The 19532-nt window shown below is 38.5% G+C and overlaps 1 protein-coding gene across 5 annotated transcripts in view; it reads left to right on the top strand.

Moving 5' to 3' along the window:
* The window catches only part of TFDP1 (transcription factor Dp-1), a 47430-nt gene that overhangs the window by 3430 nt on the left and 24468 nt on the right, over positions 1–19532 (top strand). For all 5 annotated transcript variants that reach the window (XM_069770202.1, XM_069770206.1, XM_069770201.1 and 2 more), the window contains exon 3: positions 11122–11188. In XM_069770202.1, the coding sequence (XP_069626303.1) occupies positions 11122–11188 (67 nt within the window). The remainder of the gene's footprint in view (positions 1–11121; positions 11189–19532) is intronic.

The following is a 19532-nucleotide window of genomic DNA, read 5'->3' as shown; positions in this document are numbered from 1 at the left end:
GGAAGTATTGTCTAACCTGTTCTTAAAAACCTCTACACGTACTTAATTCTGCCTCGGGGAAGAAAGATGTACTGCTTACCTTTTTGCAGACTATTACATACCCACCATTACATGATGTCTAGAACGCATAGTGAATGCTGGGAAATTTTAAATTTCCAGGTCTGATTGTGGGCCCTATTAGGTTTGACTTAATGCTGGACAATAGAGATGCTAATTGGTATAAGACTTTCTGGATTTTCAGAAGGGAAGAGAGTTATTCCCATATTCTTTGTCCAAAATCCAAGTTCTTTTCCCAGTGAAATAATGGAATTAATCATGATAGAGACAGTATCACTAAATTCCTGGTCACTGAGTCTATGAAGACCTGCACTGCTGTAGATTTAAACATCCTGACATGGAAATATGGCTGTGATTAATGGCTTACGCTTCTGCAATGTCACCTATCAAGTGCACTGACCATGAGATGTAGCGGTGAAGAAGATGGCATAGTTGATGAATGCCCCCACCCCTTCCTTCCCTTTTTCTCAGCAGAGCTGAGATGGCTAAACTGTGGTTAGGGCTGTGCTGTGCTACCATGTTAAGTCTGGGCTTCAGGTGGCATTTACATGGCCAAGCAAGCTTCGGTGCGCTCCAGCCTGTGAACGTGGGCTCGATATGCATCCCACTTACTCTGTACTGCTGGGGCCAGTGCTTGCTCTGGTGACGGTGAAGGAGGCAGCCCTGCAGAAGAGGAAAGTGTGGAGCCTGGGCACCGCAAGAGAACGTGCTCCTAGTGAAGCTCTCCTCCCACCTGCAGCAAGAGAGCACTTCTTCCTTTTGTTGCTCGCTTCCAGCTCTTCTTCTGATACCTCTTTATAAAAGAAAAACTATAATTTGAAAAGACCTGTTTGAAAAGTCAAATTATGTAAAAGTTTGCAGGCTGGGACTTCAATGGATAATTGAACAAATGGGGAGCATGATGGGGAATACAGGCAAACCCAATGAAATGTTTTTATAAAGGATTAAATAATTACCAAAGTACTGAAAAGAATTGATTTTTTTGCAGAATACTTTCATTTCCTCAGTAGTGGTCCAGGAGCTATGGGGGGGGGGGGGGGGGAGATATGGTCATGTGTAGCACCTTGATTAAGAGCCTGCAGGTGGAGTTTAAGAGCATAATCACAAGTAATGTTATAGCTGGATAAGTTGAAAAATAATAATGGAAAAAGGGAAATACTAGTTTGTGAAGGTTAAAGTATCTGTGGGTATATCAACTTATTTTTTTGAAAACTCTTAATGTAAGAGTAAGGGATCTGGAATGCAATAAATGTAAAGGTGGAAAAAGAGGAGCAAACTCATTTTCCAGTGTGATCTAGTGATAGTAATGACCATAACCATTTTTGGTTTTATGTAAATGAGCATTGTGTGGAGCTGAGAAGCAATTCTAAGAGAATCAGGCAGATTGGCCATGGAATATCCCATTCAATTCAGAAGATCTTAGTTACTAGAAAGACTTTACTTTTTCTGTGATTTAAAGAAACAATGAAAGAAAACGTGTGGACGAGAGAACACCATTTGCGGTATCCCAAAGACTTGTGTACCTTGGGAGTGGGATCATTCTATTGCTTGTCAGAGGCCGAATGACAAATGAAGTTGAGGTCAGTAGCGTCGGGTACAGTTTGACATGTACATTTGCGCTGTATGGGAGGTTTCTTGGTCTGAGACAGAGGAAGTCATCACATGCTGACAATCTCCAGAAACTCCAGCTTAGCCAGTATTCCTCTTTCTGGTTAATCAGTGCCATTCTCTTAAGACTTTGCTGAGTCTACTGTAAACTCTTCCGCTGCTTACAAATGTGGCACCTTCCAGGCAGGAGCTGGAGGAGCCAACCGTACGCACTGAGGTCCTTGGCTGCCTTGTGCTGCTCACTGGATTCATGGGATTAATAGTTGGGGGGCGGAACACAGTTCCCTAGGTGGAATGGTGACCTGTCCATCCTTGGCATGCTTAAAACTAGGCAGGATGCAGCATCAAAAGAAGGAGCAGGAATGACTGTAGCAAGAAAGTAAATTTGGTAACTTAATTTTTTGCTTTCCAACTCCCAGCGCAAGACTGAGGACTACTTGCTGGCCACTTTTATATTCAGTTATATATTGAGAATTACCTGTAAATTAAGACGAGAAATACTTTTTAGTATCAATGGCTAACCTACCTTCCACCACTAAATCAACAGTTTCTGTAGTGTAGCTGAAGATCCATCTTGTAGTGTGACACTCTTTCTCCTCTCAGTTACTTCTGTTGCAAATGAACTGTTGAGGCCTCTCAAGCAGCCATAAAGAAAGAGAAGCTTGTGTCTCTTTTCTTGAAGACCCATTGTTAAATGGAAGAGAAGAAGCAGAAGTTGCTTGCAGGAGCTGGGTCTGTTAGAGGGGATAGTCCAATGCATGGTGTTACAAGCAACCACTGAGGAGAAAGGGGCTAGACATAAGGAATGAGTAAGATCCCTTCTGAGCTCGAAAATTACATATATCGAAATAGATGAATTACGTAAATGAAATACTCTATGTAGTAGCGGTTGCTTATGATTGTTTCAGTTGTTCACTATTACATGGACTGTTTCCAGTCATTAAAAAAATACATAATTGTTCATGAAGAACATGCGGTTGAAAAATAATTTGGTGTTTCACAAACTTTTAAACTGACATACCACTGTTAGCCTTCAGAATTTCTCACAGACTAAAATGTATTTCTTGAGAGCTGTTCGTCTGGAAAGCTCATGCATTTTACTGTTCCGTAGGTTGTTGACAGTAGCGTTGGCTTTGGAACGATTCGTTCTAAAATTGGATTTTAAATTTTTTTTTTAAATTATGTTTTATTCTACTGTCTTTTGCTTGAATTACTTTATGTGGGATTTTTCTCTTGATCTCTAGTTTGCATAAACTTACTGTATGTCTCTAGTATTTCATAGCGCCTTTATTAATCTCACTGAGTAGTGGCTATGGCTCATGTGTCTAACTTTGTGCACATGTGTAAATCTGAGGACACTGTGTAAGAAGTTCTGCCTGCACAAAGTTCAGCACCTGATCTGACATTACTGTTTAAGAGATCTAGAGATGTAGGGATTAATGTTGATTGATGGTTTATTTTAATTGAGTATTCAGAATACATTTGGGTATGTAGTTTAATCCAGTGAATTAATTTCACAGTATTAATAAATATTTTGCTCCAAGAATATTTAAAAAAAAATACAGCAAACTAATTTCTTACCGCAACTTTACTGGATGGGTCAATAGGTCTGTTAAATTTGGGGAAAGAAGAAGATCTGTGCTTCTGTATATTAATTTTGCCAGAACACCACAAAAGTTTTACTTTTTAACAGCTTTCATGTGCTGCTCCTACATCAATCTTGAGGAAGTCTTTGGTCTGAAGAAGTTACATTTGGGATGGATTAAAAAAAAGAGCCTAATGGAAGTAAGAAAAAGATGTACTTTGGCTCTTTTTTACTTGATGCACTTTCAATGCCTAGAAAGCATTGAAAAGTCTTCAAAACATTTTTCAGACTTTTCTTAAAATACCAGCATGTGTTTCTCCTTTTATGTTTATTTTTGGTTATGTACTGGGAATTTCAGTGAGGCAGACTAGAGAAGTAAAGTCTTTAGTGGATCTCAAGTGGTTCATGCACCTTTTTTGATACCATTTTAGTCCAGCCAGTTCTCGGTAGCTTGATCTATTTCTATTTGCCTTTAGTGAGTTCTAATGTGTTCAAAAGTTTGCAAACTGAAGATCAAATACTATGAAATTAGGTCTTCTAAAAAGGCATCTCGGTCTGGGATTTAGAATATTGTTAAAATTTTTTTTAGATATGCTTTTTAAAAGAAGGCAGAAGGAAGGTGATCTTTAAGCTCTCTTTTTTACATGCCAAATACACAATAAGAATTTCCCTTTTTTTTCCTGTGTTGGTTTGTATTTATAAGTCAGAAAATAGCAACTCAGAAGTTGCCTGTCACCTTGCCAATTTATTTGTGTAAATAAAGCATTTTCTTGTAGCCTTAAAGTGTTTTAACTTTATTAATTGTATGTGTCAGTTAATGGTAGTGGCTCTATATAGATACATATTTGTAGTATTACTGAGTAAATATGCTGTGCTGGCAACTTAACATGCTAAACAAAAATGCAGCTTTGAAAAGTGAAGTTATACTAGGGATCACTTACTTCAGTGTTTGTATTTGCTTGCCTGGATATCACTTAATGGAGATTTATTGTGGCTAATTAGAAGTGGGAGGAAAAATGGGCCAATCTGTGCTAAACATTCTCTATGTTGAAGCAGTTCTTGGATGGATAGCGGACAACTTGGTTTTAAAGGGTGACAGTGGTCCATATCCCAAAAACCGCTGCCAGCTACTTCTATTGTGTTGTGTTACTTCACATTTGCTAAGCGTCCCAGTATTGCATTAATGGTTACACAGACTTGCTTGAAAATTACTTCGTGGGCTGCTGTAGCCTTGTAATACACTGATAAGGAGGTTGGTGAGGCAAATGGTTTTGGAATGGGTCCTGTTTGACATTACTTGTTGATTTCGGCTGTGGTTCAGATGCTGTTGAACAAACTGCTGTAAAGATTTGATTTGGCTGGAAAAACAGAAGTCTATTAAGGTCAAACCTAGAATGGCACCCAGAGCTAGTTGTGGAAGTGGCTGCTGCTGGTACCTCCCTGGACTAAATACTCATATGCAGAGGACACAAACAATGATTTTTTTTTTATTTTTTTATTTTTTTTCTGATTAGTTTATGTGGTAGAAGTGGCAAACCAGTGCTTTGGTCATGTTCGCCCTAGGAGTCTCGTATTCAGTTTTGCTTCATTCTTACAGCTTCACAGTTACTTTTGGGGGTGTCAGCTTTAAATTTTGCAAGGATTATATCACTTGGGCAACTGAATTACTGTAAGAAACAAGACAGTGTAATGATTTTAACTCCTGTGGTATTTTTGATCTGTGTGGCTGCTTAGACTGGACCACCATTTGACTCATCTTCAAAAATTAATTCTTTATTTAATTTTTGCTGAATTGTAGACGTGTTGCTCTGTTCAGAAAGAACAGCCAAGGAAGCTAATGGTCTTGACATATCCTGCAATAAGGAGACCTCAGGTGTCATTCTGTGTATACTCAAGTGTCCAATTTATGTGCAGTATCAGTGGAGCCTATATTCAGACCAAAGATTGACAACACTTAGCTGAGCTACTAACCTGTATTTAATTGTAACCTTCACAATTCTGTGTGATCCAGATCTTTAACATCTAGTGCTTCGATTATGCCTTGCTAGTTAAGGTGTTAATAATTCAAATATACTTTTTGCAAAGCTCATTTCTATGGTATAGCTCATTGCTGAGTGGTTGACAAACACATTAATCTTGAAGATGCTGCCATGAACTGAGGATGTGGCATGATCACTGTTTCAGAAGAAGGCTACTGAGACACAGTAAAATAAGGTCTGAGAATTTTGCAGGATCAGACTCCTATAGACTGACTTTAAGGTAATATAAAAGAACTTTTATGCAGGAAAGAATAGTTCTCACTGACTTCATTTGCAAAATGAAATTCAAGTGTTTTAAATTAAAGAACTTTCCTTTCCTGCAGTCCTCTACTTCATATCTTAATTGCCTTTTAATTTTTTGTGAAAAAATGAATTGGATGTCCCATAAAAATAGTCTCCTGCATTTACATGATGATTCATTCCCAGAGCATGTTTGCTCTGGTCCCTGAATGAGATGAGATGAGAATCCAGTGGGAAAAATAGTGTATTATCTTGTTACAAATGACATTTGCATACGGATAGGGGTGAAAGATGAATTAAAGTTAAGCAGCGTTATTTCTGTATAAGCTTTTCTCCACTTTGTAGCTGTGCTAATTTTCCATTGTGTGTGTTTGTTGCTTCCTGATATTAAAATAAGGCAAACAAAAAACCCCCTACATTGTCGGTGAAGTGGCACATAGTAAAATTGCATGGCATAGGGCCTTTACGTTTATTGCCTACTCTTAAGCAGTAAAATGACTGGGGATTGTCATTCTGTATGGATCAAGTTAGGTGCAGTTTGCGCAAGATGTGTGGTTGGTTGCTAGTAGGCTTTGCAGGTGCCTGTAGACAGCAGAGGCATCCTCCTGATGCCCTTCACAAGCTCTGGGAGGAAATGTACTCTAATGAGAATACTTTTCCTTCCCAATTTCTCCATTTTCTCAATCTGTCTTTACTACTTCTTTCCTGATTTATTTTGAACTTCTCAGTCTGAGTCCCAGCTTATTTGCCCTTTCAGTCATAGCTTAGAATAGATTGTATTCGTCTTCCCGGTTCCCGTGTTCTTCCCTTCTACTCACAGGATCCGATTTCCTTGGTCTATTAAAGCTCTCTTTCAGGTTCCCATCAGTTCCCTTGCTTGTACTTTTTCAGTGACTCCCAGTTTCTTTACCTCAACTCTTAATCTACCATCTTCCATCTGATTTTCTAGCTCACTTTCTGTCTCTTTCCCAGTCAGTCCCCAAATGGTCTGCTTTTCTGTCTGTCCCATTCTGACGCCCATTCTTTAACAATTGTTGTATATTTGGCACCCACATCTCCTGTTTTGTTCTCAAACCCAGTCCTGTGCCTCAATCTAGTGGGCTTAATCTGCTGCTAGCACCCGAAAATTTCTGTTGTGAAAAATACTTTTTGGCAAATACCTCTGTTAGCATTCTCTCTAGCCTTTTTGCTCTTCTTTCAGCTCTTTTTCAGGGAGTATACTTAAAATGGGCTTATTATGTAGAAGCAAGATAGAAGAGGTATTTCTGTGGCACCCACCAAAGCATCCTTCTGTTCCCCATATTTACTTAGCCCAGAGTAGTGGGGGGGACCCTCCTCTCCAGTTAAATCTGAGAGACCTAGCACATGTACTTGTTCAGTCTCATTTTTGTCAAACTTCTTGGTCTTGCTTTTATAGGTTCCTTGTCCTTCAGTCCAAATTCAGCTTGAATATTTTCTGTTTAGTTTAAAGGTTTAGTTAATAGTTTTATGCCAATTTTTATTAAGAAATTGAGTTGCAAGTCTGGAAAGCTGTGGAAGAAATTACACTTCCGTTGTAAGGGTGTTGAGCTTCTAGTGCATAATTTCAGAGACCACAAATATTAGCTTGGTAGTAAGATACTAAATTATTCTATGATTGTCTGCACTAAGGGATTTTTTGAAAAAGTTAAATTCTCTGCATTTTTAGCAAATCTTGTTTCAGATTAACTTTAGTCCCAACAAAAAGATATTTCCCAATTTACTGACTTTCAGGCTGAGGGCACTTGTACTGCTTTTCAGCTTTTACTTGTAAACAAAACAAAAATAGACTTCCCAGTCCTTAGGACTGATGATGATCTCGTAGCAGGCCAAAGCTAACCACAGTTGATTTTCTGATATGTTTAGCCTGTCAGTTGATTTCTTCTCCTTAGGTGTTCTGAATGATGTGATGACACAAAGCCTAGGTGATGGTTGGGGTCTCCACTCCGGGATAAAGGGTATATCTATTATCTGTTGCCTGTTTAGGATACTAGGAGTTTCTTTATGTAGCCATAGAGAATATGCATATACATAGCCAACATGTCTCTCTGAAGAGGAAAGCAATGCTAAATTGTGAAATTGCACACACTTAATAAGCTTTCAGAATCGAATATTAAGAGCATGATATTATTTCAAGCAGCCCTGGTGTTAAGATCAAAGGAATTAACACATCTTGAAATTGAGAATCATGAGAAGATAAGAAGAAAATGTGGAATATGAAAAAAAATTACATTATCATGTGAAAAAAATAAAAATCAAAATACCTTGTTACAAGTAGCTTGATAAGGCCTCAAAACTACATGTATTTTCCCATCAAAAAATAGACTTTCCTTGATGTCTAACCCCTTATTAGGAGAAGGTTACTTTTCCATTGGGGAAAATCAGATATTTCTTGCTGGTGTGGTTTTTTTTTTTTGTTGGTGGAGTTGGGGTTGGGTGTGGGTTTGTTTTGGTTTGTGTTCGATGTGAATGTGTGACTATGATATACCTAATGGGAGCTTTGGACATGTTTTCCTCTATTTTCTTTCGGGCACTGCACTATGCTGGATAGATTATGGAGGAGTAATCCTGGTCTCTCCTCCAAAATAACCTGGCTTGAAAAATAGCGGGAATTTCTTCGAAATACACACTGAGAGATTTTTTTTTTTTTGTCTAGTGTTTCCATTTTAGAATAAAGACACCAGAATTTCATATGGGGTGAAAGTCTTGCTTTTCAGTTTTCTCTCGCCAGAAGCTTCTGTCTGTGACTGAGGAGACTCAAAACTAGTGATACATTTTGATAGCCTTAGAAATAAATAGCATATCCAGAAGTGTGAAGAGCATACTGAGGCTGGAGTAACAGAATTTTCACTAGAAGTCAGTATTCATTATGAGTAAAAGCAGCTGGGGGTGCTATTTGCTGTGGGATTTGGTAGTATTATTTCCAAATAGTTTTCTTGGAGTCTTTCCTAGGCATACTCTTACGAATGAGTTGAATATTTACCAGCCATTTTAACTGCTAGAGCTGAACCTTTAGTAAGACACTGGTGTGGAAAGGTGGTGGAGCTGTAACTGCTGTACTCTTCATCAGTGTCGTGGTTCGTGAGGGGATTCTTCTTGTTCAGTGATTGCTGTTGCTCTGATTTTTCCCAAATTGTATTCTTTTACTGATTAAATCCAGTGTTTTTCCCAAATGGTCTCCCGTTTGTCAGTGACTTGCGTAATTTCAGTCACACAAAAGCATGGTCCAGGGCATGTAGCACTAACCTGACCCTTTGTAATGCTAGGTTAGATTGTGGTTTTTGGAGTTGCATACTGTTCTGGGTAATGTTTTTCATTGTACATTTTAATTATGTAGAAGAAAACTTGAAGCTTATGAGATTATTTGATAGTGTGTTATGGTGGCTGGTTGAATACTTAAGAATAAAATGAATTAATAGAAATGGTTATATTGGAGACCATTCTAGTTTAAAGAAAACAAAAATAGGAAGGGAGCAATAAGGAATTGATTACTGAATTGCCTAATTTGCCAGTTACTGAAATAATGATTTGCATTTAATACTTGAATTTGCTGAACATCACAGCTTAAATATTTGGTTTTGGATTATCACTGTAAGTGACATGTGGATTCAATGCAAGTTTGCTTTTGCATATTAAACTGATGAATGGATTTAATAATCCAAAATTATTAAATTCATGTGCTTCTAAAATGAAAGACATTATAGATAAAAACAGCCATTTTCCTGGTGGTCCACTGATCACAAACTCAGTATATTAAATGTCTTTCCAGTCTCACTGATACCTTTTGATCCTCATGGAAAAGAGGATTTGCAGGAATCCTTGAGTACAAGCCTCTTCTTTCTGCTGTTGAACAGAAACTGAAGTACTGCATTTAAACAAATTGTGACAGTGAGACTGCACTTCCTGTGTGGTTTAACACTCTTGTGAAATAGAGGTAGAACGGGAGTACAATGTAACACTTAACCAAAATTTGATTTTCATATAGCAGGGTGGGTTCCAGTGTTCTGGAATGTTGTATTGCCATAGAGTGTAGCTCTAGTAACGTCTTTGCAGCTCTGATAATGTCTTTGTACATGATACTGATTTCATGTTGATGAGCATACCTTCTTTCTTTGAAAGTGTCTGATATAGTCTGTTGCCCTGCTGAATTACGTAGTAAGTGTGATGAAGAGTTAGGCTTATAAAAAGCTCTGGTGCCTGGGAATAGGGCAGTAGAACTGTCATTTATTCAAATGGACCTTTGAATCCTTACTGTGGGCAAGATGGAGAACAGGCAGGGTTTGTGTACTGGTAAGTTGTTGCAGTCTCCTTAAAACAATGCTATTTCGTTACTTTTGGGGTGGAAATTAGGAGAATGGAGGACAGAACTGCCACAGACTCTTCATTCTACCCATAAGTTCCACTGTCTCCTCACGTTTTCTTTGTGCCACCAGGTCCTCATTGCTGCCATGCCATTACAGGCCACTGCTCTTTATGCTTCCATTAGCAAAATTTCTCTTCTGCTCACTTCCCAGCCTGTCCCCAATGCTTGGTCATCTTCTTTTTCACCCCTTGCCTTTCACTGAGGAAAGTTTCCCCTCCTGTAAAGTTCCCTGTCTTAAGTTGCTGTCATACACCTAGCTGATAACAGCACCACAGCATCCTCTGGTGGCTCGCTTAGTTTGCTGAACTTGTGACAAATCCTAAGTAGAGCTCTTCAGGTAGACTCTTAAGGGAAAAGCTTTGCTGCTGACCGACAGCAAACCACTTAATTGTCTCTTGAAGATCAGCAGCAGCCTGCAAATACCAGCTATGCACAAAATGCAGCTAGGGACTTTTCAGCCTCTGTAACACCACATGCTAAATTATGGTTAAGTGCAAGTGTTGACTTTCTTGCTCTTCTTTCTAAATGGAAACTGTATGTCCTGTGTTCGTTATTTTTTTGGAACTCTTTTGTCTGGAGATATCAAGGAATTACTGTGTCAAATGTTTTCTATCCAGAAATTAATAATATTTTTAAAAATAACGTCTACTGTGAGCTTTCTCAAAGTGATTACTTTATAAGCTTGTATGTCATCCTATAGCTCTTTTGCTTAAGACCTTTATATTCTGATCTTTAAAAAAATAATAATTTAAAAGCTCAAGGTGTTTTTTAATGCTTTTCTTCTGATTAAAATGGCTTAAGGCACTGTACCACCTCTACTGTTTTTGCTATAATATTGTTAGCTTCTGTGGTAGGTAAATGGTATTTACACAGAGAAAGGTGTAGTCGCAAGTGTCAGTGGTTCTAATTAGAAGGGTGTTCAGCTATCTGTTAAAACAGTGCATGTACACTGTGAGGCCTTAGTTAGGACACAAAGTAGCAAAGTAGGTGTAAACTGGTTTTCTGCTTGCTTTTTTAGAATACAGTATTTATAAAATCAAGATTTTAAAATTTGGCAAATACTATGCCACAAACAGTACCATTACCTAGCAGCAGATTTGTGACAAAATGCGAGTGGTAGCAGCAGAGACTTCTGGTACAATGTCTTCCATCTTCAGCAATAAAAGGCTATCTGTGTTTGTAAATTTAATAAAAGTTACTTTCTTTTGCAGGCTGGACTAATTGAAGCCAATGGAGAGCTTAAGGTGTTTATAGACCAAAACCTAAGTCCTGGAAAAGGTAAGAACACAATTTTTAGTAAGACTCTCCATTTCTTGATTTTTAGTTATGCTTATTACTGGCTTTAAACTGCTTTCTTAGCATAGTTTTTGTAAAGCTTATCTTAAGTTATATCTTATATAATCAGCAAGCAAACTGCAGATTTTCTGTGGTTTATAATTGTCTTTAGGCTGCACGTGAAGTTCAGTGGTGGTTTGTCATCCCATATGTGATCTTGTTAGTGTAGCTTGTGTGTAAGTATAAAGGCCAGGATGGTCTAAAACATCTTTTGGGGCCATGCATTTTAGCAAATGGGAAAAATGCAGGAGTGTAGAAGTTTAAGATGGGTTATGACAGTTTTTATGATGGTGCATCCACACTAGTGCAAGCCTGTCTGAAAAAATATTTTGAACAGAACTGTTTTGGACTTGCAGATAATGGCTGTGCATGTATGATAGTGTAATGTAATCAAGCAATTTCATAAAACACAGGCTATAAACTTGAATTTGATGTTAAGCTCAAAACCTAAGAGTATCTAAATGTTTGAGTTGTTAGGAGCTGCACTTTACAGTTAGCATTGTTGGAAATAAAAACAGAAGCACCACTGAGTTCCAGTCACCTGCAGTTCTGGACAGCTATGTCATATCACCTCTTCTGTAAACTGGTTATGCTATATGTGAAGATAAGATTTTTGTCCCCTGTATTCTTATGGGAAGGCTGTTTCTGTAGTGAGGCTGAGTGAGCATAGTGAGGCTATTCTCTGATTTCCAGTTAAGTCTATTCTTGCCAGTTTATGCATTTTGCTGGTGGTAGTGGTATTTTTCAGCATAATAGTTTTCTCCAGTATGTTTAGCTACTCTTTATAAATAACAATTGGGTATCTTAACAGTCTTTAGTTTGACAGGCCAACTAGTCACTGTTTCCTAGATTCTTTTTGAGCCTAGTTGATTGCTTTCATCAGCTGTCTTGAATGCAAGTGACCAAAATAGTATATATGACTCCGAGTGGAAGTGTCAGTCATATTTGTACAAGAGGTATCAGTAATTTTTCTATGCAATGTCATGTTTGGTTCATGGGCATCTCACAACAGATTTTGGTGAAATGGCCGTTTTCCTTTGTTGTTGCTTCCAAATGATGATAGTCTGGTTTATTCTTGTGTGTGACAGATGGTCTGCTTTGATAGACTGTACTAAGTAGGGTGAAATTTATTAGGACAGCATCACCTCCTGCTTCTTGTCTGATGCTCTCATAAACCTCACTGTTGACAGATCTATTGATTTTATACATTGTTGGATAATGCTAGTACTCTCAGATTAACCTGTAGTCCAGTTCAGGTGAACTCCATTAGTAGTATTGCTCTAGCCTTTTATATACCATTTCAGGAAACTAATTTAAGCATTTATTTTCACAACCTGCAGAACTTCTAATTTCTGTCACCACCAATTTAACTGTTTTTTCTAGGTACATCAAGTATTTTACTGGAATCTCACTAGGCTCTCTTTGATATTCCGTTGTCTAAAATACACATTGCTTTACAAAAGGGGGCTGTCCATCTAATCTGCCATGATCCACTTTTGATGGAGAAGGCACCGGGTGTTGAATAACTGACACTTATTAACTGGTCCACATGTATACATGTATACTTACAGCCACACACCCCTGAGCAATAAAAGTGTGCAGGTAAATACCTGATCCGTAACAGCTGTACCATTGTCCCTACCCCTATGGGCAGTAAAACTGATGGTTTTGTCAGGGCAGATACTTATGGGGACATTTACACCCATGTAGGCGTCTGTGTCTAAGACCTTGTTACAGTCAGCGGAGAGCTAGTCAAAACAAGAGAGTGCAGTCTAGACAGCAAGAATTAGAAATGTGAATCTTCCATTATTACATAGCTCTTAAAGTAGAATTGGGCAAAATAGAGGTGATTTCATTGCTTGTAGAATTTCTAAAATAAATTCAAGTGATTAAATAGTTTATTAGCTCCTCCAGTTTGAGAGTTGAGCTCTGTTTTCATACCACATAATAATACAAGCAAACTAAGCTACCCTCAGTTAATTTCTGCACCTCACTGCTTTTAGGAGGAGTTTTGTAAAGTTAATGGACAGCAACTAATTCTTAATATTGAGAAGAAACAACTGTTTTTCTTGGCTTGATGGTTTTATGTTTTTTGCCTCTAACTTGTCTGTGTTTTATATGCAGGCTCTGTAGTCTTAATCAGAGCTTAAATAGCAAATATTTTGTCACTAAAGTATTCAGATATGTATCAGAATTTATTCACTAAAGTAGTACTTATTTTCTGTTGCCACTTTGTTATAATTTTCAGGGTTTTTTGTGTAGTCTTTAAATGTTGGAATTTTAAATGTAACTAGTACACACAAAAGTACTATGCTTTCTAATAGTAGCTGTCTACATTACATGCCATTATATCAAAAAGTGCAGTCCTCCATTGTCTTGCTAAGTTTGTGCAAAATTTCTCTTAATTTCACAATGAAGAGGATTCAGTCCACAGCAATAGATAAACACAGAGTAAGCTTTCCACAGGGTAGCAGAAGTGTATCTGGTGTACTTCTTAGGATGAATTGAAGGAGGTCAGGAAAGAATCTTTCTTTTCTTCTTTGGTGGTCATCATTAAAAGTGGGGTCCTCTCCCTCCTCTCGCTCCAGATTTAAAAGGAAGGAGCCTTTTCTGGAAGTTGGAAGTCAGTCACAAGGAGAGTTTGAGAATACATTGCATTGTTGTTATGGGATCAAATCTCCCTGCTGTGTCAGAAGAGTGGTTCGCTTAGCCCAATCTGCTGCCTCCGACAACAGTAGTAGGGCAGGCTCTTCAGAGAGAATGCAGGAACCTGGCTACTTTTTGAAGTTCATTCTCCTTATGTTCTCACAGCACTCAGGGTCATTGGATTAGTAGTATCAGAGGGTGCATTCCAACATCTTTTCAGAAAAGTCCAACTTTGAGAGACTCAGCAAATTAAGAATGCAACCTCAACAAGAAACTTAGGACTTGCTTCAGTTTCTTCATGGTGCCAGCCAGATGTCAAAGGAGGAGGAACTCAGCTGTCAGAGGAATAAAGGTTTTAGGGCTGTGGTAGAGGACAAAAAAAAAATTACTTTTCTGCTGGGTCATAAGGACATGCTTGCAAAAACATGGTTTGGGAGAAAGAAAACAGAATATTTTTCTTGAAACGGTTCTTTAACACTTCATCAAAGGTCTATAAGGTGAGTATAGGACTAAGTGATAGGTATATTAATCAGCTATGAAAGCTAAGCAAAGGTTGGCACTTCTGGCCAAAACAGGTTATTATGCAACAGTTCTTAACAGCCTGAACAGCTTTGCTGCAACACTTTCAGAATAGCCTTTAAATGGACTTCTGTAAATTTTTAATCTGCACTGGCAGAAATCTGGGAACTGTGAACAGGTTATTTTTAGACTGAGTTTTGTTAGGGTATGTAGCTGTTGTTTCTTAGATGAATGATGAAAAGGGGACATCTTGCTCAGCAGTTACGCTGAACAGTTAGGCTGAACAACCTCCTGTTCAAAAAGTCCTAAAGCTGTAGAATCTGGGAGAGAGAGGGTATTTTAGGGAATTATCTCTGTATGCAAGTCCTATCCCTACATTCATTCCCTGATTATCCACTAATATCCACTGTCAGAAACAGGTTACCAGCCTGGACAGCCTTTTTACTTCAGCTAGTGGGAACATGCTTCAGTCTAATTCATTTTGGAGAGACTGGTCTCAACCATGAACTCCAGATTAGGATTTTTGTTTTAAAGCCGAGACTGACTTTATTTGTTTTAAGAGGAGAAAATAGTAAAAAAAGATAAAATAATTGTTTAGTTTATAATGCATATAATTTTGAGTCAGTTGGTCATGAACATAAAATACCGTTCTAGACAATGCTCTAAAAATGTCTTTCTTCAAAAACGTCTTTAGTGTGGAGTAAGAGGTATCAGTCCGTATGTGGTAGAAATGAGCTGGAAGCCTGTGCTTCCCCCAGTGCTTGTGCAACCTCCAGAAGAGGTTGGGTGTAAATTCACCTGTGTTTTCTGATATCTCTGTGTATTTCCATTACTGGAGCATAACACCCCATTTAGCCCTGAAAAAAGTGTTCCATGGAGCGGCTCTCAAGCAAGGTGCAAGTTTTCCCTTGTATTAAGATGACACTGTTGGCTCTGCTCATTGGAAGAAGATTTTTGCTCTGCCTGCTTCTATTCCTTCACCACTGAGAATTTAGTCTAGAAGGCCAATTCTTAAAGTTAAATCTTTGGAAAGTATCAGTGGAGCAATACACTGGTTATATCAACCGCTGTTTGATCTAAGGCCATGTTGATTCCTAGATCTTATAAAAGGTTTCAGAAAATGTACCATCTCGTTAGTTTTTCTTCTTGATGCAAATACGTATGTTTGGGATAAATTTGTTTACTATTTGAATATTTGCCAGTCCTTGGATGAGGAAACTTAAGTGATGAGGGTTTTCAGTATGTTTAGCTCCAAGATGGTGCTGTTGAAAGTCTCTAACTTCTCCTGGAAGGACATGAGGTATGACATTTACATCTTAGGGCAGCTTTCCTGTTAACTGCAAGGTCTGTGGAGTTTGTAGTTTGGTAGAGTTTAAGTGGCACAAATCCCCAGATTTGGTCTGGAGTGGTTTGGTTTGGTACAAGCATGACTGTGAAAGGTTTGGTGTACTTGGTAACCAGGAAGATGGTTTTCTGCTGTAACCCTGTTCAGGAGAGAAGCAGCAATGCAATGTGCAGAGAGTGTCTGAGAACGGAGGTTTTTGCTTCAGGAAATCCTGAGCAATGCCAGGTGCTTTTAAAATGTAGTTTTGCTAGGGACTGCTAGTGAGTTAACATGCGCAGCAAAAGGTAGCTGTATATCCAGATGTCCTCTCACTGATGAACTCTAATAAAGCCACTTGGTTTGATAACTGCTGCTTGTCCTGTGCTGTTTTATTTACTGTCAGCTTCAATTGTGACATTGTGGAGGAATGCTAAATCCCACTGGAAGCAGTTGCAAGTTTCCTTGGCTCATTCCAAAATACCAATTACATCTATTTTTCCCTAAAGCCTCAATTGCTGAGAACATCATTACACAGGGCCCTTTCCTTTCCTTGTTGCCTACCCTGTGTTCAGGATTGGGTTTAATAAAAAGGATTCTGGGGGTGCTGGTCGACAGCAGGCTCAGTACAAGTCAGCAGCGTGCCCTGGCAGCCAAGAGGGCAAACCCCATCCTGGGGGGCATCAAACACAGCGTGACCAGCCGGTCAAAAGAGGGGATGATCCCGCTGGATTCAGCGTTGGTGCAGCCTCACCTCGAGTACTGTCTGCAGTTCTGGGCCCCACCGTTTAAGAAGGATGGGAAGGTCCTTGAATGCACCCAGAGGAGGGAACAAAGCTGGTGAAAGGGCTGGAAGGAATGTCCCATGAGGAGCGGCTGAGGACTGTGGGTTTGTCTAGTTCGGAGAAAAGGAGGCTGAGGGGCAACCTCGCTGCTCCCTGCAGCGTCGTGAGGAGGGGACATGGCGAGGGAGGTGCTGAGCTCTTCTCCCCGGGATCCGGCGATGGGACGCGTGGGAATGGCTCAAAGCTGCGCCAGGGGAGGTTCAGACGGGACGTTAGGAGGCATTTCTTTACCGAGAGGGCCGTCAAGCCCTGGAACAGGCTTCCTAGAGAGGTGGTCGATGCCCCGAGCCTGTCAGTGTTGAAGAGGCGTTTGGACAATGTCCTTAATAACACGCTATACCTTGGTCAGCCCTGAAGTGGTCAGGCAGTTGGACGAGATCATCGTCCTACGTCCCTTCCAACTGTTCTGTCCTTTTCTATTCTGAATTGCTTTATCCAACATAGAATAAGAGAGCGACTTAATTGCGGGGTAAAATTCCAAAGTTACTTGATTGTAATTGTTTGCTTCTTGGATATCTTATTTACAATGCAAGGAAAATCTCATTTATATATTTTAATTGTTATTTTCGTTCATTTCCATTCTGGTATTAAAAAAAAATATATTTTTTTTTGTTAATTCCTGGCTTTGTTTTGGATATCTACCTTGCTAATTGCTTAAACCTGCAACTGCCAAAATTCACCCCGTACATGGACTTTTGGTGATAATTATAATCAGAATTCATTCTGAGGGTTAGAAAAGACATACGTCTTGGAAGGATGGAAAGAATTTTTTAATAGGTGCTGAACCAGTAAAACTTCTTCACAAGTTTGTGTCTTCTAAAAGTTATTGGGCAATGAGTTTTAGAGGCTTAGAAATTTTGCTGTTCTGGGAGGTTGCATTTTGAAGAAAACTGCTACCTTCTGGTCCTTGCTATATTCAGATTAGTGTTGATATTTAAATATTAAATAGAACACTGTTCAATTCTAATCCTGCCCCTGACTTGTGAAGAAACTTGGGTGAAAGAAATTATCTGCTTCAGATGAGTGCAAGGGAAGAGAATGGTATTTAATGTTATATTGAAATTAAAGCTCTTAAAGTAATTTTAAAATTACTCCGAAAGAAAATCTGGATCTTCTGTCATGCCAGTAGGTGGCATTATTGGTATGTAACCAGAAAATACTTGTAAAAGATGTCTTTAGCTCCTTTCACCTCTTACACTTTAAAATAAGGTATCACATTTTATGGACAAAAAGAGCTTTAGTTTTATTTTCATTTCAGATTTGGTAATTGAAAAAAAATTGAATTCAAATATGTAATTTTTTTAAGGTGTATTTAGACTCTTAGATTTCAACACTGCCTAACTCTTAAGATTGTCTTGTTCTTTATATGACAAGAAACTTCTGCAAAGTAGTGTTATATTTAGTTTTATTGGCAAGCTCAAACTCTCCCTGATTTTTGTCAGTGACTGGAATTGTTCCTCTGGAACAGAAGTAGGTATCTATTTCAGAGCCTGTGATTTATGCTTTAGGAAACAGATATATGCCTGAACATTGGTTATAATATGCCTGTGTATTATTGCAGCTGAGGTAAATCCAAACTATTATTATCTAAAGTCAAGCTCAGGAAATAAACTGTTACTGCAGATAGGAATGATATTTTGAAAAGTCTAAAAAGACTTTTAAAAAGGTCTAAAAGTAGACCACACAGTTTATTTCAACACAGACTTGGAAAGACTGATTTGTAATTGCTAAAGTATTACTAGTCATATCTAAGGATGATGAGAATCACCTCAAAGTCTGAGTTGATGTAAGAAATTACTTAAGAACTTAGTAGTACTACACACCGGGGAAGATCAATGTCTTTCTAAAAGTGCTCAGAATTGCTCTATAAGCATACTTGTTGTCTTAACAGGATGGTGTGACTTATTGAATAAGCAGAGGTATTTTTACTTGACTTGGCACACAACTAGAGACAATCACCTGTGTGTTGTCAAAGCTTATGGTAGGTTGATAGGCTCAAAGAATTCAGTGTTTTCTGAAAATTAGCGTATAACTGATCATAAAATATCTATGGTGTTTGCAAGAGAGACATTAAAAACTGCAGCTTCACAGGAGTGACATCTGAGGAATCAGCTCCTAGGATATAATTGTCACCTCTGTCTTCTTTCCCAGATCTTCTTACATATTCTGTATATATAAGTAATCTAATAATCTAAAACTAGTCAAGTTGATGCTTTTGTGATAAGGAATGATTTTTCTTTGAAAGTGAGGTGGACTGGATAAAAGGCACTTTAAATGACACCTTTAAACTAATGTTTTTATCCTAGTTGTGTCTTCAAGACTCCTCTTGCACTTGAAAGAAACCAATGTGTCAGGCTCAATGATTTAGGGTAGATTTTGTAAAGCAAAATGCATAGATAATAATGTAAACAGGCCTTGAGGGAACTGCTTGGCATTTGATTTCCATTTCACCTGTATCTAGTGCTGGGGTTGAATGAGATTGTTGTCAAACATTGCGTTGGTCACTGTATTGAGACAGATTAATGGGGTTTGAGACTTCAGTACACTTGTTTCCTGCTGTCATGATGCTTTGAGGTAGAGAAAGAGGTGGAAGCTTACCCGATTAATTAATACAGAAAGCTTTTTCTTGTTAGGATGTTTCTTTTAGACATTTCTTTTGTTACCTCTTGTTCAGTGATAGTTGTATAGATAAGTTGAGGACTTCCCTCAACTTACTTCGTTGTGTCCTGACTGCCATACCAGCTTTCTGTAGCTTTGAAATTCTCACTTTGTGTGCATTATTTCCCATCTTGACTATAGATGACGTTCTGAGCTCTGCTTCACTGCTGTGCAAAGCAGGATTCATCTCTGTCTGCTTCAGAGATTGTGCACCTGTGTTTGAACTGCATGAAGATCTGGAGCCTTCTAGAGATTCTTCCACTCTAGTGAGCTTTTGGGTTTTCATTATTTGGAGTCT

The sequence above is a fragment of the Haliaeetus albicilla genome, chromosome 25 (genome assembly GCF_947461875.1).
Source record: "Haliaeetus albicilla chromosome 25, bHalAlb1.1, whole genome shotgun sequence".
Lineage (NCBI taxonomy): Eukaryota > Metazoa > Chordata > Aves > Accipitriformes > Accipitridae > Haliaeetus > Haliaeetus albicilla.
The sequence above is the reverse complement of the archived record's forward strand: the minus strand, read 5'-3'. Positions and strand labels throughout refer to the sequence as shown.